Raw genomic sequence first — 25,456 nt, 5'->3', positions numbered from 1 at the left:
GTGCCTATGATGTTGTGAGTTGCTAGATTGTAATTTAGTGCCAGTTGGTAGAATAATTCAGTTTTATCAAGGTTGAATATGTCTTGTGGGTTGTAGCCTATAGTTCCTCTCTGCTTGCCTGCACTTTGTTCATGTCTGCACTATTTGCTTCATCCTCATGTAATTTGTGCTTGATGCCCCACCCATTCTTGAAGCATTGTAGCCAGCTGTGAGAACAGGCAATGTTAGTGGTGCTGATTTGGTCTCAGAGTGTCTTTGCCTTGGCAATGGATGTTTCATCATTGATGGTGGTGTGATGGGAAGACATGTCTGAGAACCACCTGAATTCAAAACATCAAATTATATATTTGGCATGGCATGCACAGGTTAGGTCTGCTGAGTCTGTAGATGCAGATAACCATTTGTCCTTGTTTTTTATGATGTCCAAAATTGTGGACTTGTCATTGTCTAGGAATGAGTCAGTTATAGTATGCTGGTAGATATCTTGAATTGTAGCTTTTAGGTGATCTTTGTGCTGACAAATCTGTTGTTATGCTGCTAATGAGCCAATAATTGACATTGCTTTTCAGTTTGAAGTGAAGCCCTATACTGTCCAAAACTTAAATCAATCAACTTTATTTGTACAGCTGTCAGCAAACTGGAATTGTTACATACAATTGGTAAACAACAAGGAGACTTAGTGACACACTTAATTTACTAACCATATTTTATGTCAAAAGTGTGAGCGATTTGATCCCAATGTTTATCTAATTATTAACACACCTATGAACAAGTTGCACAAAAAGATATTTATACAATAGCTGGTTACAACATGGTCACTTAACCTGAAGATCGTAGGTAGGTGTTTAATGTTAAACAACCTTATTTTTGTTTTTTTCCATTTATACAGGGGAGAAAAGAGTTATTTAAAGAGTAACTGCTCGATTACTAAGAGAAAAAATATTAACTGATAATGCCTTTAGTACAAGTAATATTTGATATTTTAAAAGAAAGCAGATGAAACTTGAAAACAAATTGCTATGGGTATGGTACATCTGTGCAGTAATCCATATGGCCACTTGGGTGAGCAATGGGTAGTTGGCCTACATGGTTAATTGGGCAAGTGATGGGTATTTGTCCTGAAAGCAGTAATCCTACTGGCTCATATGGCCACTTGTGCAAGCAATATAGTTATCCTGATAGTAGTAATCATGACCACTTGGGCTAGAAGTGGGTAGTCATCCAGATAGCAGTAATCCCATTGGCCAATATGGCTACTTGGGCAAGCAATATCATTCTGATAGCAATAATCCCATTGGCCCGTATGGCTACATGGGCAAGCAATATCATCTTGATAGCAGTAATCATGACTACTTGGGCTAGAAATGGATGGTCATCCTGATAATATTCACCATTGGAGTGACAAAGAGCAGAACAGGAACAAGACAAAGAATAAGGAATGTACCAAATATATTTGAGTGACCAACTGGATTTAAAATTCTAAAAATAAAAGATTGTGGTCAAGCATAACAGTTACTTGCTTGATTTATGTTTACATGTTTATGTATACATATGCTTTTGTTTAAACATTAGTCTGAGGACACAGATTTCAAGGCTCTTTAATTAGAGAAGAGTCCTTGCCTAATTCTGTTTGTAACTTATTTTATCTTGTTATTGACATGCAATCTCAGATAATTTTCTTATTGCAGCTTGGTCAGCGGAGATGTAGAATGCAATTTTGATCAACTTTACTCCAGAATATCAAGCATACAGAAGAAAAGTGGAGCCTTTGATGTTAGCACTAAATAATTCTTGATTTGATATTATATAACCCACACACAGACACACACTTAAAACTTGTATAATATAAGTTATATAACATATGATATTAGTAATAAGATAGTCGTCTTGTACAGGGTTTCACTCTAATATCAGCATAGTGGTCCACTCTAATATCAGCAAAATGGTTCACTCTAATATCAGCATGTTGATCCACTCTAATAACAGCAAAATGGTTCACTCTAATGTCAGCATAGTTGTTCACTCTAATATCAGCATAGTAGTTCACTCTAATATCAGCATAGTAGTTCACTCTAATATCAGCATAGTGGTTCACTCTAATATCAGCATAGTAGTTCACTCTAATATCAGCATAGTGGTTCACTCTAATATCAGCAAAATGGTTCACTCTAACATCAGCATAGTGGTTCACTCTAATATCAGCATAGTTGTTCACTATAATATCAGCATAGTAGTTTACTCTAATATCAGCATAGTGGTTCACTCTAATATCAGCATAGTGGTTCACTCTAATATCAGCATGTTGGTCCACTCTAATATCAGCATAGTAGTTCACTCTGATATCAGCGTAGTGGTCCACTCTAATATCAGCATAGTTGTTTACTCTGATATCAGCATAATTTGGCATTGATGGATGTATTTTGAAATGATGCAAAATCAGTTAAAGTACTGACACTTAATGCACTTACCTGTGAATTTTCATTATTTTCATTGTCATCAGTTTCATGCATTACAAATTTGTTCTTTTCATGGCTATTTAAATTCGTGGATTGAAGAAGAGGTCCTATTGTTTTCAAAGGAATCTTATTACACTCTATTTCCACAAAAGAGGTCCTATTGTTTCCAAGGGAATCCTATTATTTCCACAGAAGGGGTCCTATTGTTTCCAAAAGGAATCTTGTTATTTCCACAGAAGTGGTCCTATTATTTCCAAACAAGGATTACTCTTTGCTGGCTATTTAAATTTGTGGTTTTGCATCAGCTACAAAATCCTTAAGAAGTGATAGTGGACAAAATTAGTTAATTTGCAGTATGTGAATTTTATAGCTGATATAATATGTGTATTAGTGCTTTAAATAAAAGTAGAACTGTGAATTTTATACATGTATGTTCAAATGAAAGTACAACTGTGTATTGCATATATGTATATTAAAATTTCTGTGCAAGTTTTGTTAATGTAGGGTTTGTGATGATGTATCAAAATACAGTAGAACTTGTCTTAAGAGACAACTCTTTCTGCCAACAAATTATGGTCTCTTAAAGGCAGGTGATCTCATAAAAGGTCACAATGTTATATAGTCAGTAACTTTGTGCATTGAGAATGTGTCTCTGTTCTTTTTATAGATCATGTTGGAAATGTTTGTCCTTGTTCTGTTTTTATTCTTAGTATGAGTTATTGTTTAGATCATTGTTTTATCTCTTTTCAGCTCTTACTCTGTGTTGGAGACTTCTTTGGAAACAACTGCAATGAAGACTGGCAAGAATATGTTTCTGGATCTAAGAAAGGTCAGTTTTGTTGGGGTGTAGGACAAAATCCCCTCTGGACCAAATCCCCCTTGGACAATATTCCCCAAGCAAAATGAAAGATAGAACACAATCTCATCCCCAGTCTAAGTTTAGCCTTTTCTAAGCTTTTAAAACCTTCACAAATACACATTTTTGTTTGTCAGTTTGGGTCTTTTGAAGTGTTATGCTGGCTTCCCTTTAGTAGATTAATGATAGTGTGTTGGTTAGATGGTATCACGGTACCAATTGTTTTTCCATATACCTCAATGCTAATGTTTTGTGAAATAAATATACTTTCTGTCCTACTTGGGCATGCATGTCACACACTGTCATATAGAACAATGCTAGATTGTCAATTTGACAATGACATAACCAGGTACTCCATTGCATTTAAGAGAGATAACTCTACTGGAACTAGACAGGGGTAAGAGTTATCTAGTCACAACAAGCACATTTTCAGCCATGTGTACCATATTTTAAAAAAATCATAAAAAATACAAAATATGATCTAGATAGAAATTAACATAAACTCACATGTTGCCAAGAGGCTCAACATTTTTTTAAGCCAAACAGAAAGTACAACTCTTACATAATGCACCAATCACAGCTAGTGTTGTTCTTTAATTCTGAATACAATGTTCCATACACCTTAAGCTCCGCCCACCTGGACTTGCGCAATTGGTACCGTTATACCAGATACTAGATCTTAACAGACAAGGAGATTAAGATGCCTAATGAACGCTTTGATCTAAAGCGCTTTGAATTCGTAAGTACTGAGTTTAGTGTATTTGACCATTATTGCTATATTTTGGGAAGGACTTAATAGCTAAGCCATATATTTTCTGGATAAACATGAAATTCCATAATTAAATTAAATCTGAGGTATATTGATGATATGTCACATTATTCCCATTTCACAATAGTCTTGTTTATTTGTGAAGGTTTATAAAGTTAAAAAACTTAGACTGAGGGGAGAGAATTATGCCCTTTCTTTCATTTTGCTGGGGGATTTTGTTTTGTTCTGTACCATTTTTTGTTGGTCTTTCATCAGAATATGTTAGGTCAAGTTCTGTTTAAATATATCAATTTTAGTTTGCACTCTAAGTTTTCATTTTTGTGAAACTCTAAAGGATTTGTTATACTGCAACTACAGACTTTCATTTAGCACTGAATATTGCTTGAGACAAAATTGGTTATTAACCCTGCCCCGCATTTATGGATTATTTTTGATGTGATAACTATATTTTCAACATTAAATGGAGTAACAATGAGGCACACTAAGCATATCTGCCATTTATACATTTCCATTGTAGTAAAGCAAATTAAATAACCCGATTAAAATCACCAAATATGTGTATTTTATTAGAATTCAGCTAACAATGCTGGCTGATTTTGAAATAATTAGTTGGGGTGGGTCAAAATAAGTTAGTAAAATTAGAATAAATTCCCCTTGCCTAGAGCTATGATTTCATATATGTACAGTACATATTAAGTATTCATAATTATTCATTCCTAGATATACTTACAGAGGATATCCATTCCTAGATACACCTATAGAGGATATTGATTCCCAATATATATGGGGATATTCCACTTAAACACATGGTACCCAGGGAGGGCACTTTATACAAAATATATGCCAGGGTACTCAGATTACCAAAAGAGTTCATATGAAAACAATACAAAATTCTAAATGGCATCTATGGGCGACTATTCTATGTTAAAAGTGCCTTCCCTGGGTCTCATGTATATTTTACAGGAACAGCCTTTATAGAGGATATCTATTTCTAGATAAACGTAGAGAGGATATCCATTCCTAATATACTTTTAGAGGCTATCCATTCCTAATATACTTAGAGACCACTCCGATGGCCTAGTGGTTAGAGCATCCACCTTGGATGTGGGAGGTCGTAGGTTCGATCCTGGCCTAGTCAAACCAAAGACTTACAAAAATGGTACTAACAGCTGCCTCGCTTGGCACTCAGCATTAAGAGGTTAGGACTGGTCGGGCTGGTGTCAGGATAATGTGACTTGGTAGGACATCATGCTACATGTCTGCGACATGATGCCCCAGTGCAAAACATCATTATAAACTGTCACACTGCAGATATTGTTGCAATATGACTGAAACATTGTTAAAGCTACATTAAAAATCCAAATCACACACACACACATATACTTAGGGAGGATATCCATTCCTAATATACTTACAGAGGGTATCCATTTCTAATATATTTATATATAGAATATCTATTCCTAATATACTTATAGAGGATATCCATTCCTAATATACTTATAGAGGATATCCATCCCTAGATACACTTATAGAGGATATCCATTTCTATATGCACTTATTTCTAATATACTTAGGAAGGATATCCATTCCTAATATACTTATAGAGGATATCCATTTCTAGATACACTTATAGAGGATATTCATTTCTAGATGCACTTATTTCTAATATACTTAGAGAGGATATCCATTCCTAATACACAGGATATTCATTCCATGTATGCTTATTGAGTATCCTTTCCTAGATACACACAATTCATATACTTATGTATACACATACAAGCACACACATAGATAGATAGATAGATATATATATATATATATATATATATATATATATATATATATATATATATATATATATATATATATATATATATGCCTACTATTATCAAGCATTCTTGTATAGAATCCAGGGATGGCACTTTCCATTCTTCTGGTGTATATTTATAATTCTCTATAATTAATCCTATATACATGTACCTTGATTTCTTTCATAGGAATCTGGAATGACTGTGTAGATAGATGAGAATTAATTATTAGGTTGTCATGCGAGTGTGTCTGCTACACATGGGTGCATATAACACTGAATAAGTAGCATCTTTTTTTGGTGATGTGTGCTTAGTCCTGATGGAATATGGGCTCTTGTGTACAGGCAAGGCTAAAATTCTCTAACCTGTATGATAGTATTATTTGTATTATATATACAGTGCGACCCTGCCATTGTGCATCCCGCGATAATGTGAATTCAGATATAACGCGGTCGTGGCATGGCTCCTGAAATTTTGTATATTCATTCGCACATGAATTTTTTGTTTCAAATTACATGTAATAGTGTATAAAAAATTTCTTATCATTTTGGGGAAGAGATCACATATGAATTTGACTGTAATATGATCATGGCGTGGTTCCTGAAATTTTAAATACATGTGCGTGTATTTTTCTCATATGGGGATTTTTTTTAAGTATGAGAAATAGTGTGTCATATCTTTGTCATTTTGGGGAAGAGTTCACATGTGAATTATAATATAATGCGATCGTGGTGTAGCTTCTTGAAGTGTTATGCCAAAATAAGCATTATCAGAAATGTTACTTATTACTGATCCATGAGTAAAGCCAGTAAATCGTCTTTGTGATTGTCTTCAATTAATTCTGTATACAATCGTTGCTCAAACAATAGCCAATATGTGTTTCTTCTTTAACTGCATACACAACCAAGTAGCAGACAATGCAGTGGTTGATAAAAGATTCTCACAATTTAATAAACATCAAAAAACAAAAGCCGCCAGCATGTTTGCTAGGCCTGGCAGTGTTATTAGATGCAATCAGTTGACCAGTAAATAATGTCTGCTTTATTAGCTGGGAATTGAAAGGGTATGAAATTGTACATGCGTTCAGCATAAAAAATTGTAAAAGTGACTTGTGACCATTTCAGACCTCCTGCACTTAGTTCTCAGGTTTGACATGTGTATGGTGTTTGCTTATGAACTCAATATTAATTTCCTATTTTTTATAAAAATATTTTACCGTTATGGAAAAGCAAGGTCACAAACGCAAGTCGTTCTCTGCACTTTGAGCAATGATTAGTAGCTTTCACACATTTCTTTCGATATTCACAAAATCTGAAGTAAACGTTATCTGCATGCTGAGAGCATGTGTTGATGTTAATTATTCTTGCTGTAGTCATTCAGATGAATAGGCGTACAATTATTGGAAATTTACAGTGGATAAATGTCACAGAAACGCATATGAGAAAATTTTAGCAGCATGAAATTTGTACAGACACCGTTCATAGACCCTGGTATGTAATGAACCATACACCTGCTTCGTCTTTCTTAACCTAATTTTGCTGTTAATTTTTCCTGTTGAATTCAGGCTCATAATGATCTGTGACAAAATGATTGAATAGTTTAAATATGTGTGAAATTTTTGCAATGGAAATACGTGTATTATGGATTAATTGCAAGCCTCGACGGTACAATATTAGACAGCAAGTAAACAGTGTTAATACTCGGTTCATGCTATATATTAGACATTGAATTAAGGCACAATGATCTGGGACAAAATTATTGAATATTGTAAATCTGTGTGCAATTTTTCATTGGAATTATATGCATCATGGATGAACTGCATGCCACTACAGCACGATAGTAAACGGTGTTGATACCCTATTCATCATATACATTAGACATGAATACACGTATATGTGCCAATGAGTTTTTCTCTGACAAAAATAAAATACTGTAAAAACACGCATTAACTTGACCCTGTTGTACACGCAATCCAATTTTTGGGACCCCAATTATCGCGTTATAGTGGGGTTCCACTATATATATATCCATACTCATGCATATTTACACATCAACATACTCATCCATACATACACCTACACAAACACATACTCATGCATACACATGCAAACATATATACTTATGTGTACACACAAATACAAACATATGCATATACACACAAACATGCTCATGCATACACAAACATATATACTCATGCATTATGCATACATATGTAAATAAAATTGTTTAGAGCAACATGAACTCAAACCATAGTGAATGACATGTAAATAAAATGGTCACTGCAATCACCAACCACTGCTACTTTTAAACATTGCAAGATAGTAGCATGATTTAATGTATTGGTTCCAAACTCGGCATATTTTAGAAGTGTAAAGTCAAAATATCACAAGCCATTTACACCAGTGCAACATTTCCAAACCCATAGTCTATTAAATATTTACTTTTCAGTGTTCCATTGGACTGTGTGTGGTGTTCTTATGGACTGTGTTATTTCAGTTATGTGTTCTTATAGATTGTGTTATAACAGTAAAAGTTTTTCTGTAGGCTGTGTTATTTCATTTTATGTATATTTGTGCCCTTAATTTTCCCCTCATAGTAACATTTTGTTTTGTGGGATTTTTTCAGTTCCAATTCCTACTCTTATCCTGGGACCAAATAAGTCAGAGCATTTCTCTTACTACAAAGGAAGTGAAGGATCAGATCTCTGTAACAATGTGACATACCTGGGTAATTATTTCATCAAGTGTACAGTAGAGTCAATCTCAATAGTTCACAAAGCAACTAGTGACATTTATGGTGGCTACACAAAGCAACTAGTGACATTTATGGTGGCTGCACAAAGCACCTAGTGACAGATATGGTGTCTACACAAAGCAGCTAGCGACATTTATGGTGGCTTCACAAAGCACCTAGTGACATTTATGGTGGCTGCACAAAGCACCTAGTGACATATATGGTGGCTACACAAAGCAGCTAGCAACATTTATGGTGGCTACACAAAGCACCGAGTGACATTTATGGTGGCTGCACAAAACACCTAGTGACATATATGGTGGCTACACAAAGCACCTATTATGGTGGCTACACAAAGCACCTAGTGACTTGTGGTGGCTACACAATGAACCTAGTGACATATATGGTAGCTAGCAGAAGCACCCAGTGACTTTTTGGGTGGCTACATAAAGCACCTAGTGACATTTATTATGGCTTCACAAAGCACCTAGTGACATTTATGGTGGCTACACAAAGCAGCTAGCAACATTTATGGTGGCTACACAAAGCACCGAGTGACATTTATGGTGGCTGCACAAAACACCTAGTGACATATATGGTGGCTACACAAAGCACCTATTATGGTGGCTACACAAAGCACCTAGTGACTTGTGGTGGCTACACAATGAACCTAGTGACATATATGGTAGCTAGCAGAAGCACCCAGTGACTTTTTGGGTGGCTACATAAAGCACCTAGTGACATTTATTATGGCTTCACAAAGCACCTAGTGACATTTATGGTGGCTACACAAAGCAGCTAGCAACATTTATGGTGGCTACACAAAGCACCGAGTGACATTTATGGTGGCTGCACAAAACACCTAGTGACATATATGGTGGCTACACAAAGCACCTATTATGGTGGCTACACAAAGCACCTAGTGACTTGTGGTGGCTACACAATGAACCTAGTGACATATATGGTAGCTTGCAGAAGCACCCAGTGACTTTTTGGGTGGCTACATAAAGCACCTAGTGACATTTATTATGGCTTCACGAAGCACCTAGTGACATTTGTGGTGGTTGCACAAAGCACCTAGTGACATTTATGGTGGCTACACAAAGCACCTAGTGACATTTTATGGTGGCTACAAAAAGCACCTACACACATTTATGGTGGCTACACAAAGCCCCTAATGACATTTATGGTGGCTACACAAAACACCTCATGGCTTCTTGGTGGTTACACAATGCACCTAGTGACTTTTTGGTGGCTATGCAAAGCACCTAGTGTCTATTTTTATGGCTACACACAGTACCTAGTGCCTTTTATGGTGGTTTCTCAGTAAATGTGTGATTTAATCAACTTCCATATTTTAATATGTATGTCTCATCAATTTCATTATGCTCCTGTTGCACAAAATAACTTTAACATCCTTATGAAAGATGCAATCCTAGAGATCTGCAATAGATGTCATTCTGCAATTCTACAAATTATAATATTAAATATGTATAAAGAATGTTCAAATGTTATTGTCAAACCTTTTTCTGTATTATGCATGGACTCATTCTTGTTTATAAGTTCAGAATTACTATTAGTTTTAAATCTTAACCAGTGTTTTATGGAACCAACATCCCTTTGTCATCTTTTATAAATGTTTTATTTGATATGAATACTAAGGTCATGCCTTTGGTCTTCACAGTAAAATGTTGAGTCTGTTTTCATTTATTCAAATTATCTTTTTTCATTTATACATTATCTGACATTATTTCTTTCTTTGGATTTTATTTTCATCGTGCACTGCATATGACTGTATCATGCACATTACCAAATCTTGTTTTGTATTTTAAATCATTTCTTTGAACTATTTTGAAGAAGAAAAAAAAGACACAATTAGCACAGTGCGTTTGTCATTATAATATAGAATTTTGAAAGAGTGATGTTTTGAAGTCATCCAACTTACGTACTGTTAAAATAAATGTGAAGGAATGAGATCAAGTATTATTTCATGATGTGGCTATGTATGCAAGAATCATTATGGCTTAAGGAAACTTAATTATTTAAGTAAATATTTCTTCTTGGTGTCTCCTGCTTGAATACTTGTGTTTTGTTGTTTTGCAATTCCCTAATCAGTGCCAGAAGAAAAAAACAGTGACTATAACCATTTTTAACTCAAATAGATTTTTCTACCTCATATAATGTAAGTCTTTGAATAGAATGACAATGACCAGGATATCAGTCATCCAGATTGTGTTTTTTTATCAATTCCCACCATGACTTCAAATGGAATAGAAATGGATTATCTCGATGATGGACTTTTGAGACTGAATAATTGCCTCCAGTTTGTAGGCATTTTACTGTATTAATGGATAGATTTTGTCTTATGTGCAAGATTATGAACGATTTACATTTGTTTGTATTACCATATTTATTTGCACCAATCAATAAAATAGGTTTAGTAACATTTTTAAGGAGGAATATTGAAATCTTGAAATGAAACATGTAGACTGTACAGTTTGTAATTTCAGCTACAATCTTTTTGTTGCTTTGCATATTAACCAAATGTGTTAAAATTCATATTGCCATTTTAATCCTTTTGTATTGTAATTTACATCAGTTGAGTGCAAATATGTGAAATAGTCTCATGCTACTTTTAAACTTCAGGCATGCGAGGTAATTTTACTGGCAGTTCAGGACTACATCTTGCTTACCTCAGTGGTGTGGAGAGTCCTGAAAACAAGGGGGATAAATGCCATTTTACTTCAGATGATGTCAAAGCACTAATTGATCCCATCAAAGATGACACAAAGTTCAAAGGAGTGGATATTCTCATTACATCACAGTGGCCTAAAGATGTGGAAAAGTATGGAACTACATTGGTAACTATAAATCATTGGCAATTACAGTTATAAGAAAAGCAAAAAGTATTTACAAAATAAGTATTTTTTCCAGATCATAATTTCAAATGGTTGTTGAAGTATTGGCAAAAAAGATTTTAACTCTCTTTTATCCATATAACTATTTTTGCATTTTGTTAACTTAATTAAATCTTTATACTTGCATGTCATATTTATTCAATGAATCAATTGTTAAAAACCTTTGAATTTTATTTTCTCAGGAATTTAAAGGGCTTGTTTCACATTTTAGCATGATAAACCATGCACTTGAATATTCACCTTTATGATTGCAGTACCAAAGGTGCAAATTGCAAAAAAGATATATCTTGGTCTGCACAAAAAATTTAAATTTACAAAGAATATTTTTTCAGTGAAACATTGTTTATCACAAACTTTGATCCTTAAAAATGTGTAGCAATTATGGTCAATCCATAACGATGAGGAAAGTCCATTAAGCTTGAGCTTTTGTTATCACCATGCTCCATCTATTTTCATGCTTTAATTGACTTGGTGGAAATCCACAAAACTCTTTACAGCAGCATGGTATACATCATAAAAACATTGGTATTTGCCATGGCTAGAATTGGGATTACATGTAGTTCTCATTTAAATTTGTTAAAAATTGATGATCAAAAAGATTTGTCAAATGGTGACATCACTTGATTTGGTATGGGAGATAATGTTATGCAGGAATTAATTCAGAAGAAATATGTGTAGGAATTTTGTTTTGTCAATTGTTGCTGGGTTCGGTTTTTTGTTTAAACTTTAGTTTGACATAATAGTGTTCAAGCATTCCAAATACATAAAAATTTAGAATTTGCTGTTTATTTTGTGGCACAAGCCTAAATTAAATATCTTTTCCAAGATATGACTTACAATACTGGAAAGCATAGAAAATGGCAAACTGTTATTCAGTGTCCATAAAATAATAGTAAAATGAGGATTTAATAATTATTTGAATGCACACTGATTGAAAATCATAGTTTTCTCAAGTTTATTGGCAAAAGGTGTAAGTTGCTTATGAATCTTATTTCCTTTAGACATTTATTGATATTTAATTAATTCTGAAAGAGGAAGACTGTAAAGCCACCCCTAAACCTCTGATACAGTTTATTCATAGTGTGAAAAGCATTCCACATTTCATCTCACTACCTGACTATGATATATTTTCTTTCAAAAAGTAAAACATTTCTGACAAATTCTAGAATGTTTGCTGGTTTCACATTAAAGTTTAACTTAACTTTCAGTTCAAATTTGTCATTACATTTTGTATTCCAAATCAAAACATTGCATGGAGATGTAATGTTGTAGGATCTTACTGAAAAAAGTTTTAATGAGACTTTATATTGTAGAACAAATAACAAATGCAAAAAAAAGAATCACATTATGATTTATCACCTGCACTTTATGACGTGTTTTCCAAATCATGTTTTTAGGAAGATTTTGACACAAGTTCCTGTGGTTCTGAAGCTTTGGCTCAGCTAGCACTCCATCTGAGGCCAAGGTATTACTTCTGTGGACTGGAGGATGTCCATTATGAAAGGAACCCATATAGGTTAGAAACTTTATTCAGAGGATATCACTGTCTAATATTTAATCTGTTTTATATGGTTTGTTGTGTGTGATTTGATCATTAAGCCATGTCAACCGTGCTTTTTGTTTTAAAAAAATGCTTTCTTTAAAAGTATTTGGTGCATAATTTATGTACACAGCAATTGATCAAAAAAAAGTAATGATCACACATGTTTTGTTTTGTATAGATATTTGTCAGAGTGTTCAGGAAGAAAATTGAAACCTTGGTCTCAAAGTCTTCCTAAATTCACTGGCAAATGTTGTCACCTATTAGGCTAGCTACAATTTGTGTAAGATAGGTTGACTCATGTTAGATTGGTTGACTCATATTAGATAGGTTGACTCATGTTAGATTGGTTGACTCGTGTTAGATTGGTTGATGTTGTGTAACAAACAGTTAAGCCATGGTGGTGCAGTTAAAAAAAAAAATTCCATCCAAAATACGTTCAAAACAATACCAGAGAATCCTTGTTTCACTTCCTGTATCATATATGTTTATTTTGAGTTATGGAGAACACTGGTCAGTTTTTAATAGTGGCCAAGAGCTAAGGTCCCAGCTATGGCCAGTGTTCTCAAGCACCACCAGATTGTTTGTTCATCCCAAAAAGGTTCCAAGTTCATGATGCCACATAGGCATAAGTAAATGTATCTTTACTGTCATCATTATGTAGGGTTTAGAGTTGACTCCAGTAGTTAAGGTTAAAAAAAAGAAGAAAAAACATGCATATTGTATATTCATTTACTCTGAATTCTTTATATTGCTTAGCTTTTTCTTGCTGATCTTTACCTTTATTCACTTTATTGGGTGGCCTTAGTAAATTGACTTTTTTTTTAAAGGCCACAGGTTTTAATGGTAATTTTTTACCAGTCTCCAGGGTAATGATTTGAGTGTAAATGGATGTGACTGGAGCTGTTAGCATTGAGTGCATCACAAAAGGCTCTCACTCACTTGAATTTACTCCGTATGGCCTCAAACAAATCCTGTGTAGGGAACCAGTCAGAAAAAGATGGGTATTAAGGGATCATAACTTAAGTAATTACAAGTAACTTCCCATGTGAAAAAAAAATGAAGTTGATTGATAAGAGCCATAACTCTGTTTGAAATAATGTAGATGAGATAAAACCTGTAACAGGCTTATCCAGGTTTATAAGACAATGTTCTGACCAAATTTCATGAGACAAATGTGCACAAAATGGAGTCCATGAGAAGCAAAACATAAAATGCATATCTTGGTCTATGAGACAGTGTTCATTCAAACTGCATCAGAATATGTTGAATGGTTCTTGATCTATGCCACTTACATGAAACATTCCGTGTGATTATATGAAGTTAATAATAGTTGTCAAGGGCCATAACTCAATCCAAAATGGTGTTGATGAGATAAATCTCATAAAAGGCACACTTAAGTTGATTAAACAATATACAGACCAGATTGTGTCAGAATATGTTGAATGTTCTTGACCTATATTACATAGATCTGCAGTAGTGATGATTTAAAATCAGTGGGGAAAAGGGCAGTAACGTCGATAAAACTTGGATATGAAACAATAAAACTTAAAACACGCACCTTCATTTAATAGGAAATTCTTCTGTTATATCTAGAGGTTTCAGAGCTTTGGTGATTAAACAGGGTATGAATTGACAGACAGACAGAGGTACAGATGGATGGATGGAAATTGGTGGTTATTATACAAATTGGATTTTATGGTAATTGCCAGTGAGGAAATTTAAGGAGTATTTTCTAGGTTAAAATCAAACTTTTAAGTGTTATTTTTAATAAAATATGATGTCTCAATGCAAACCTTATTTATTACAGGAACCACAAAGTATTGGCAGAAAAAGAAAAACATGTCACTAGATTCATAGCTCTTGCCAAAGTTGGAAACAGGAAGAAGAGAAAGGTAATTTATAAATTAGTTAAAATTGTATATATTATTTTGTAATGTAGATGTATTACTGTCAAGTGGCCATCAGTGTTAGATAAAGCAGCATGATTTAATGATAAAGGCACGACAACTTGCTATCTGACATAGGTACTTCAAGCATGATTTAATGATAAAGGCATAACAACTTGCCATCTGACAAAGATGCTGCAAACAGCATGATTTAATGATAAAGGCATGACAACTTGCCATGTGACATAAATGCTTCAAGCATGATTTAATGATAAAAGCATGACAACTTGTCATGTGACATAAATGCTTCAAGTATGATTTAATATTAAGGCATAACAACTTGCCATGTGACATAAATGCTACAAGAAGCATGATTTAATATTAAAGGCATGACAATTTGCCATTTGACATAGATGCAAGCAGCATGATTTAATATTAAAGGCATGACAATTTGCCATTTGACATAGATGCTGCAAGCAACATGATTTAATATTAAAGGCATGACAACTTGCCATCTGACATAGATGCAAGCAGCATGATTTAATATTAAAAGCATGACAACTTGCCATGTGACATAGATGCTTCGAGTTTGATTTAGTGATAAAGGCCTGATACAGACATCATTTGTCTCCATTTTAAAGCGAAATTCCATTTTAAACCTGACTAGAATCAGATTTTTCTTGATATAGTCCATTTTTTATATCATCTCGGATCCAATTTTTTTAAAACAGTCTGTCTGGTCCCATTCTGCAATGACCCTTGTAAATTATTTGTTCCAATTATTAGTTAGCACATGACTCTCGTAAAGAGTATTCTGATTGATCAAAGGTTTAAATTCATCCAATGAATCTTTGTGTAATGGAAACTGATGGCAATGGAAAGAAGAAGCATGCTTTAAAAACATGGCATCCCAAGTTGTTGAGAGAGAGCATGACATTGAAGGTTTAGATAAAGGTTTAAAAAGTGTATTGAAATGGGAATGACTGCAGCAAACAGTCGATGGAAATTTAGTTGGTAAGTTTATAAGAAAACTGAACACTAGAGGACTGGCATTTTGTGACCTCTGTATGAAAAATATGAATTACGGTAATCGTGGTTGGAAGAGTTTGGAACAGCACCTACAAAAGAAGCTGCATAAAGAAAAATAGAAGCTCAGAAGGCATATGGAAAAAGTGCAATTACTATAAGAAGAAAGATTTCTTGCATGAGGGAACAGATGTAGCCCTCTGACAGAATGAATATGCATACTGCATGTTGCCAATACAAGAACCAGCTTGAAAGGAAAAAGGCTGTCATTGAGAAGGAAAAGAAACAGTTGCACATTGAGCCAGAAAAGTCAGTGGTGACAAAAAGGAAGGCTAAAGAAATTTTTGCCAAAGCCACAAAAAGAGCTCAACTGGCATATCAACAGGTTGTGTCCATTGGAGAAATGGACAGGTGAATGTATGTAATTTTTTATATATAGTTGGTGTACTTGGGTGTTTATTTTACAGATTTGTTATGAAAAGACAGAACTATAATATATTTGCTGCAAAAATTGACAAATTATTTTGACTTAATTATGATGTGAACACTGACATGCACATGAAATAACTTAAGTACCAATAGTATTGGACAACAATTCATGTAACAATAAATATTGTGAAATTATTGAAGGAAAGTTGAATAATTTTGGTAAGTTTATTTGTTTTTCAAATGATTATTTTGGTTTATTTTATGATCATAAGTTGCACAAGGAGCAGTTTTTTATTGTTGTAAAAAGTGTGTTTGCCCCCCTCCACCCGCAGATCAGGGGTGCTGCCCCTCAAAACCCTGTCATAAAATGACCTACTGTGGTTTTGTCTTCTAAATAAATTATTTCAGCTAAAAATAATTAATTACAAAATAGAAAATAAAACATGTGTCAAAGCACATTGAGACTGGCTTGTGTTTATGGGCGGCAGTTAGATAGCCTAGCTTCTTGGACGTGTGTACATTCAGTTATCATATAAACAAGATGGATATTCATTTATTGTGTGGCCTAGAATGTTCATACAGGTAGCTTCCATGCATTTTTAGTACAGTTTACATTTCACATGCCTAGATCTTCCCTCAGTTTCAAATGAAATTAGTTTTTGCTATCTGATCATGTATTGTGCTGCATTCAGTTTGTTCTTCTTTGGGTTGCTTGCAATGGAAAGAAAAATTCTGTTAATTTGATATTTGGTATAATATGCATCATTTTCTTCCTTGAAACAATTCTTTATGACGTATTGCAGGGAAAACACAACTAAACTTTGTTATTCTGATATATATCAGGGCCTTCATCCCCCCACCTCCATGCCCCCGACAATTGCAACATTTCATCGTCTGTTTGTATCATTATGTTATAAATTGCTCCTGCATTTTATTTCACAGTATCAAATCAGTTACCTCAGTAATGTTGTAATGGGGTTTACATGTACAGTAGTAATTTTAAAGGGCATTTCTAGAGCCATCTTGAGCAAAGTTGTAAAGGTTCAGAGGTTTTGACATATGAGCACTAGATCAATTTGTGTGTAAAGAAAGCTGTATGACTCAACAACCAGAACCATTTTAATGATTCTGGGGATTTCTCAGCCTGTTTACAGAATTAACTCCAAATTTTGTCCTACCATAAAGTTTCTATAAAGTCGAATTTAAAATAAGTATTACTGTGTTAAGCACCAACATTACCCAGTTGTTTAAAAATGTACGTTTAATGCAATTAAACTGTTGTAGGTCACAAATAATCAGCATGCAAAAATTTGAGATATTTTGTAAAAGTGGCAAACAGTGGTAAAAATTTTAAATTTGAGAAAATCATGCTTAAAGTTGCTAAATGTCTTTGAATTTCATTAAGACATAAGAAAAGGTAAGATGACCTTTATTTGTATGACTCTGGCATCATTTGATTTAAAGGTATTGAAACTTGTGTTGCAGGTGTTTAATAAACTACGAAATATAGGCCGTCAAGAGTTTTTAGTACAAAAACCTGAATATTAGTATGCCATAAATGAAGGTTCTATATTAGTGAATATCAATGAATCCCTTCAAGTACTCCCCATGCATCTCTACGTACTTTCTTAGTTAATTATCCAATTAATAAATGCCATTTTGTTTTCACTTTTTGTTATGTTCATATACTAGAAATTTCATTTCCAGCTACATGGTAGCTTTCAAATCACGTGCCCCTCGGTGAATCTTTGATAACAGAATTGAAGCAAAAATCACTTGGAGCTAAATCAGGGCTGTGTGTAGGATATGGCAAAGTTTAGAAACTGTACTTCTTCAGAAAGTGTGTCATAATGGTGATTTTATGTGCCAAGGTATTGTCATGGAATAGATGGGCACCTTGGGTATTGGTGCATGGATGGGTGGTTCCTTTTTGTTCCACAACATTTGGAAACATTTTGTAGATATAAAGTTGTACAGTGACACTAGTACATTCAGGTACATATACCTAGATAACGAAGTGTGCATAAAACTCTTGACAGTCTGACTGTGTCTTGCAATCTGTAGTCTTGCTTGATTCTTCCAACCTAAACTTGAATTTTTCTGTTTCAGTATCTGTATGCCTTCAACATCATCCCTATGTCAAATCTGGATTCTGCAGAATTGGCCAGTCAGCCTCCAGATGTTACTGAGTGTCCTTTTAAACTGGTTTCTTTAACACCAACACAGCAACATGCAGAAGAGGTAAAACTGAACCCTTTTATTCTAGACCTTAATAAAAAAAAACTATTAGGCCCCACCCATTTATCAGGAGCTGCTATTCAGTCACTATATAACCAAGATTCCAGTGGACCTCTGACCAGTCTCATTGTAGGCTGAGTGTGTTATTATGTAGATAAAATCTAGATGTTCTAATCATGAAGTATGATGGCTAGACAGCAGTGGTTGGTACAAAATCGTATATTTTTAATTGATAAATTTTTTCACTAAAACTATTCAGTATTGTTGTGCAATTTTCAAAGGAAAGACTGTAGATTTGATAAATATTACTTCACTGGGTAATCAGAATAGTACAATTGGTTCATCAATGATCCAGTTTTTTTTATTTCATCTTCAATAAACTAACTGTCCTCAGAACTTCTTTCAGATAATTATTAAAAGTTTTTGCCTGCTTCAGTGTTTCCCTTTACACATGTTTGTGCGTCAGGGACTCACGCTGGAGAAAATTTATGCATACATTTTGTTGCTGTGCATTTTTTTATGCAAAGGATTAGCATAATGCGATGAGGATTTATTTAATATCCATTGCTTTGGCACACCTGCCAACTCTTATGATTTTGCCATAAGTCTTATGAAAATTACCCTTAAAATACAGACTTACAGCATACTAGCAAAAACTTTGGAAAAATGCTCGTTGCCGAAAATTCAGAATATTTGGTTCATCCATGTTTTATTTGGATCCAGATTTCATCTTAGAATTAGTAAAAAATAGTCCCCCAGATGCTTTAAATTGCACATATTTGTTCATGTGCAGCATCTGCATGATTAAACTGTTGATTATAGAATTTTTTAAAATGGCATCCAGAAAGCGGTGCTTTTATTGGAATTTGTTTAAAATTATACCTCCATGTTTAAGACAAAAGGGAAAAAAAACTTCTTGAAAATCATCACAGAAGAATAAAAAGGAGTATTCAGATTCTTGTGAATAAAAGCTGGACAGGACACAATTACGTTTATTGGACATCACGTGCCAGTTTGAGTATATCTTGTGGCGGGAGATATGATTGCCATCCTCATGTGAAATGGAAAAGAATTTCCAAGAATTATGTCAAGTTGAGAGATAGCAATAAGTCACTGAGCTGCATAGCCCATTTCATACCGAATTTGACTGAGTTGCTGCGTAATTATCCGAATAACCTCCCGAGTTACTTTATACTCCAGCCAATCAAACGCTGGTGGGCACATATACATAAAATAATGTCGTCCATTGTTATTTAGAAATATTTCAGAAATAAAATTAATTAAATGATTGAAATTTATATGTAAATTATCCACATACTTTCAAAAACAAATCTGATAAACTCATATGAAACACATTTTATTATAGTGACGTTTCGGATGCAGAGAAATAGTTTGAACAACTTGCTCTTTGATTGTCAGGATTAAATTTGTTTACTTCGACACCGTTTCCTTACTTACATGTACATGTCCAGATGTAAACAGCTCAAAGCTACTCTCTTGTATGGGTTTGAAATCTGCCCTGGTTTCCAGAAAATAAGACAGGATGGTTCCAATATTAAATTTCGTCAATATCTGCAGCAGCATCGCTGTTGAATATGCATTTTTCAACTCGATAAATGATGTTGAAGTAGTTACAGAACTTGATACTGATTCTGAAGCGTCTGCCATATTTTGCCCACCACCTATTACAGTCAGCTGACCACTTGCCACGTGATCAAAATTCCGAGCAAATTACGAAGTTCACCGAAGTCTGCATGAAATGGGCTATAGGACTTGGAACTAGAGTTTGTGTAACTGTACTAGTGTTAAATAAAGTCTACACATACATTACAAACTTTTCAGTTGAACATAATTTGTATTGTCGATGCGTCAAACTTTTAGTTATGTTTTCCAGCTTTACAATAGCAGTTAATGATATTTTGTTACACCCTTACTGAAAACTGATCAATCTTATGGAAAAAAATCAACTGCCTTACTGAGACGGACTCGTCAGGGTTGGTAGGTCTGCTTTGGATGAGGGATGGCATTGACTGGTTCTCTGATTTGTATGCTCCCTGTGTTGCACTCCGCTATTCGTATAGCGGAGTACAACACAGTGACTATATGAAACAGAGAACCAGATTAGCATAGGTAATGTTATGACAGAGTAACTTCCCCTAATCTTGCAAGCTCTCAAGCGATTTCCATTGAGCTCAGCAAGATGTCATCCAGTTGTTTAACCTCAATGCTTGTTGCACTAGAAAGGATTTCCAGATTAAATTGGAATGCACTAAGAATCATTTGCTAAGAAAATGAAAGAAGCAGAACACAAAAGAGAATTAGAATTACCGGTGTGACTTCTGATCGCGTGATTACAAAGACTGCAAAAGTGAATAATCCTTTCATGACAGGGTTTAAGAAAACTAAAAAAAATATGCCTTCATTTGCCACAAGATATCTGGAGAACACATTATCACCCAAGACATTCTTTCACAACAAAGAAATCAGTAAACTTGCAGAGACAAATGTCTTATTTGGATTATAAAGTCAAGGGGTCATTGCATATTTTGTTGATATTTTAAAGTTTAAGTGTAACTTATTAAAACGATGAATCATTAGCCTCTTTGATTTTTAGATAAATTTGTTCTTACAATGAAACCGATGATAGTACACATTTTATGACAGGCAGTAAATTAACTGCCATTTGGTTGCAAAGATTTATTTGGGTTTTTATATTGGCTTATATGTAATGTGTTGGTCTATAATATTGCTATATAAAAAGGTACAACTTTAAAAGAAAAAAATGAACTAATAAAATTATTCTTTAAGTGGACAATGCATTTGTTTGTTAATTTTGCATGTTGTTTTATTTGTATGTTTATTGAGAAAGATAGTATGCTATACAAGTCCTGAAAAGTACGGGTCAGATGAAAATTTGTCAGTATATTTTTGATCCCCACATTTTTTTTTTGACCCCTAGTTCTGACACCATGGGGTGTTTTTTGCCCTCAATTTTACTCCCCTGGGGGGTACATTGCTGCTTATATACAGTTTAAGGGCCAGATTCCTTCATATTACAGGCAAGTATTGGTGCTTTGTAAATGTCATTACATGTGGTATGGCTAGTTTTGACATGTTGTTTGTTGTTTGTTGCTATATTGATATTCATGATGGAATTTCACAAATGTCCTGCTAAATGCATGGTTTCATCCTTGAAAGCAAAGTATGGGGTATGTACTGAAAACATGTTACACAGAATTTGGCCTTGTTTGATGCTGCCACTCTGGTACTGGTCCTATTTCTTTGTGATGCCACCACTGATCCTATTTCATGTTTGATGCCTCCACTACTTGTGTCATGCCACCACGATGGTAGTGTTCCACCTTCATGTGTCATGCCACTGCTCTGGCAGTAATCATTCTTTTTGTGTGGTGTCATCACTCTGGCAGCAGTACTACTTCTTGCACAATGCCATCACTCTGGCAGTGATCCTACTTCATGTGTGATGCTGCTGGCAATAATCATACTTATGTGATGCCACCACTCATGGAGTGTAGAACTGAGGTTCTACATCATTGTTCTAATACAGTTTTGAATGAAAACAGAATTAGTAACACTTGTGTATAGCAGCCACACAGCATCATAAAGAGGTTTTTTTTTGTTAACTGTGGGTGTGTATATAAAGATACAAATTTGTACAATGGGATCTATGAATATAATGTCATCTTTTTATATTCAAGATCTGTCTTATGTATATATTGATGAATGGGATCTATGATCTGTCATCTTTATATACTGCTGAATGGGACATATGAATATGATCTGTCATCATTATATAGTGATGAATGGGATCAATGAAATATGATATATCTGTCATCTTTATATAATGATGAATGGAATCTATGAATATGATCTGTCATCATTATATAGTGATGAATGGGATCAATGAAATATGATCTTTCATCTTTATATAATGATGAATGGAATCTATGAATATGATCTGTCATCATTATATAATGATGAATGGGATCAATGAAATATGATCTGTCATCTTTATATAACGATGAATGGAATCTGTGAATATGATCTGTCATCATTACATAGTGATGAATGGGATCAATGAAATATGACCTGTCATCTTTATATAATGATGAATGGGATCAACAAAATATGATCTGTCATCTTTATATACTGCTGAATGGGACATATGAGTATGATCTGTCATCATTATATAATTATGGTCTTTGTATGTAGGTGGTTACTAGTATCAAGCTGGACTGAGTTGATTTGACAGTTTATAAACTATCCCGTTATTGGTGGTATTTTATCCTCTTTTATTAATTTAAAAATGTTTATCAATCAGAGTATATTTTTTTTAAATTTCTGAAGAATTTACAAGTAGTGTTCAAGACATTTTTTATATATATTTCCAGGATAAGCCAGCTCAGTTTTTCTATGACATGAAATCTCAGAAAAGAAAGTCTCAGAATGAAGGAAATAATGGAGCCCAGAAGAAGAAAAGACCTCCACGTAAGGTTTAATTTTGTTTTATGGTACATCATCACAAGTAGGTTATTTAGTGCAGTTGGAATCAAGTGCCTAGCCCAAGGACATACCATTGTAGTTGACTCAAATTGATTAGATGAATGGGTTTGAAACCACCCCAGTTTGATTGTGAGTCCAGCATGCTAATCACTGAGCCCCCAATGCATGTGTCTCTATTAGGCATTTCTTATAACATCAGAAGAATGCATCTGACCTATTCTACATCTTGGAGTATGTAGGGGGTAAAAATTGTTATCTGTCACATTGTCTCAATTATCAGATGTAGGGTTTTAGTAATAAAATCTGTATTGCAGTAAGTCATGTGAGATGGACATTAAATTACAACAGCAAAAAATGTGTACAATATGGTAGTAATCCATATGAGATGGACATTAAACTACAACAGTAATAAAATAGGTATAATATGGCAGTAATCCATATGAGATGGACATTAAACTACAACAGCAATAAAATATTACAATATAGCAGTAATCTGTGTGAGATGGACATTAAACTACAACAGCAATAAAATATTTACAGTATAGCAGTAATCTGTTTGAGATGGACATTAAACTACAACAGCAATAAAACAGGTATAATATGGCAGTAATTCATATGAGATGGACATTAAACTACAACAGCAATAAAATATTACAATATAGCAGTAATCTGTGTGGGATGGACAATAAAATACAACAGCAATAAAATATTTACAATATAGCAGTAATCTGTTTGAGATGGACATTAAACTACAACAGCAATAAAATAGGTATAATATGGCAGTAATCTGTGTGAGATGGACATTAAACTACAACATCAATAAAATAGGTATACTATGGCAGTAATCTGTGTGAGATGGACATTAAACTACAAACAGCAATATAATATTTACAATATAGCAGTAATCTGTATGAGATGGACATTAAACTACAACAGCAATATAATATTTACAATATAGCAGTAATTTGTGTGAGATGGACATTAAACTACAAACAGCAATAAAATATTTACAATATGGCAGTAATCTGTATGAGATGGACATTAAACTACAACAGCAATAAAATAGGTATAATGTGGCAGTAATCCATATGAGATGGACATTAAACTACAACAGCAATAAAATATTACAATATATCAGTAATCTGTGTGAGATGGACATTAAACTACAACAGCAATAAAATATTTACAATATAGCAGTAATCTGTTTGAGATGGACATTAAACTACAACAGCAATAAAATAGGTATAATATGGCAGTAATCTGTGTGAGATGGACATTAAACTACAACATCAATAAAATAGGTATACTATGGCAGTAATCTGTGTGAGATGGACATTAAACTACAAACAGCAATATAATATTTACATTATAGCAGTAATCTGTATGAGATGGACATTAAACTACAACAGCAATATAATATTTACAATATAGCAGTAATCTGTGTGAGATGGACATTAAACTACAAACAGCAATAAAATATTTACAATATGGCAGTAATCTGTTTGAGATGGACATTAAACTACAAACAGCAATAAAATAGGTATAATATGGCAGTAATCCAAGTGAGATGGGCATTATACTACAAACATAATGGACACATACTTGTTGATAGATAGGGGTGGGGTAGCAATCCATATTTAATGTGCCTTAATATGTACTTTCCAATAATGGGTTTGTTGTTCTGAAGTTTGTGGAGTATTTATTGCATACATTTGCCAAACATGAATAACATATTGATTTATATTAACTCAATCTATGGAATCTTCCATACAGAAATGGGTGACTGCATGGCAGAATTGGCTGTAAGATTACAGGTATTAATGGGTTGTCAGAGTTAAGGTTTGCAAAGTTTTCAGAGTGGAAAGGGAATCCGAAAAGACAGTGAAACTTGTTTTTTGAGAGGTTTCAATGTAGTTCAAAAATCTGAGCAGGGCTGTGAAAATTTCAGCTGTGAAAACTGAGGCTTTATCTTGTAGCTGGCTTGAAATCATCACATGGTGTGCTGCAAAGACAGCTGCAACCTAGTTTCCATCTTTCAAACCATCTGTATACTGGGATGTATTTCCATAATAGGACACTATGATTTCTTACTCTGAAAAACGAGTGAATTTGTTGAGGATTTATTGAAGTGACACTGAACAAATATTTTGTGTTGGGTTTTGATTACTAAGGTGGTAATTTAGTTGTTTCTTAGTGTGATTGAATTCATATGCCAAAAGGTGGAATGAATTTGGTTTCTGAGTGTACAAGGTTTGGTATTTAGGTCTTAA

General features: G+C 34.0%; 1 protein-coding gene across 1 annotated transcript in view; it reads left to right on the top strand.

Moving 5' to 3' along the window:
* The window catches only part of LOC149785656 (pre-mRNA splicing factor cwf19l1-like), a 44,282-nt gene that overhangs the window by 6,187 nt on the left and 12,639 nt on the right, over positions 1–25,456 (top strand). Inside the window, exons 2-9 of the mRNA XM_089979482.1 lie at positions 1,689–1,773; positions 3,207–3,285; positions 8,515–8,616; positions 11,269–11,483; positions 12,938–13,056; positions 14,891–14,975; positions 18,534–18,665; positions 23,075–23,171. Of these exons, the coding sequence (XP_089835608.1) occupies positions 1,689–1,773; positions 3,207–3,285; positions 8,515–8,616; positions 11,269–11,483; positions 12,938–13,056; positions 14,891–14,975; positions 18,534–18,665; positions 23,075–23,171 (914 nt within the window). The remainder of the gene's footprint in view (positions 1–1,688; positions 1,774–3,206; positions 3,286–8,514; positions 8,617–11,268; positions 11,484–12,937; positions 13,057–14,890; positions 14,976–18,533; positions 18,666–23,074; positions 23,172–25,456) is intronic.

The sequence above is a fragment of the Sinohyriopsis cumingii genome, chromosome 13, assembly GCF_028554795.1.
Source record: "Sinohyriopsis cumingii isolate HCF-2022 chromosome 13, ASM2855479v2, whole genome shotgun sequence".
In the NCBI taxonomy this organism is placed as follows: Eukaryota; Metazoa; Mollusca; class Bivalvia; order Unionida; family Unionidae; genus Sinohyriopsis; species Sinohyriopsis cumingii.
Note: the sequence above shows the minus strand (reverse complement) of the source record. Positions and strands in the feature narration are given on the sequence as shown.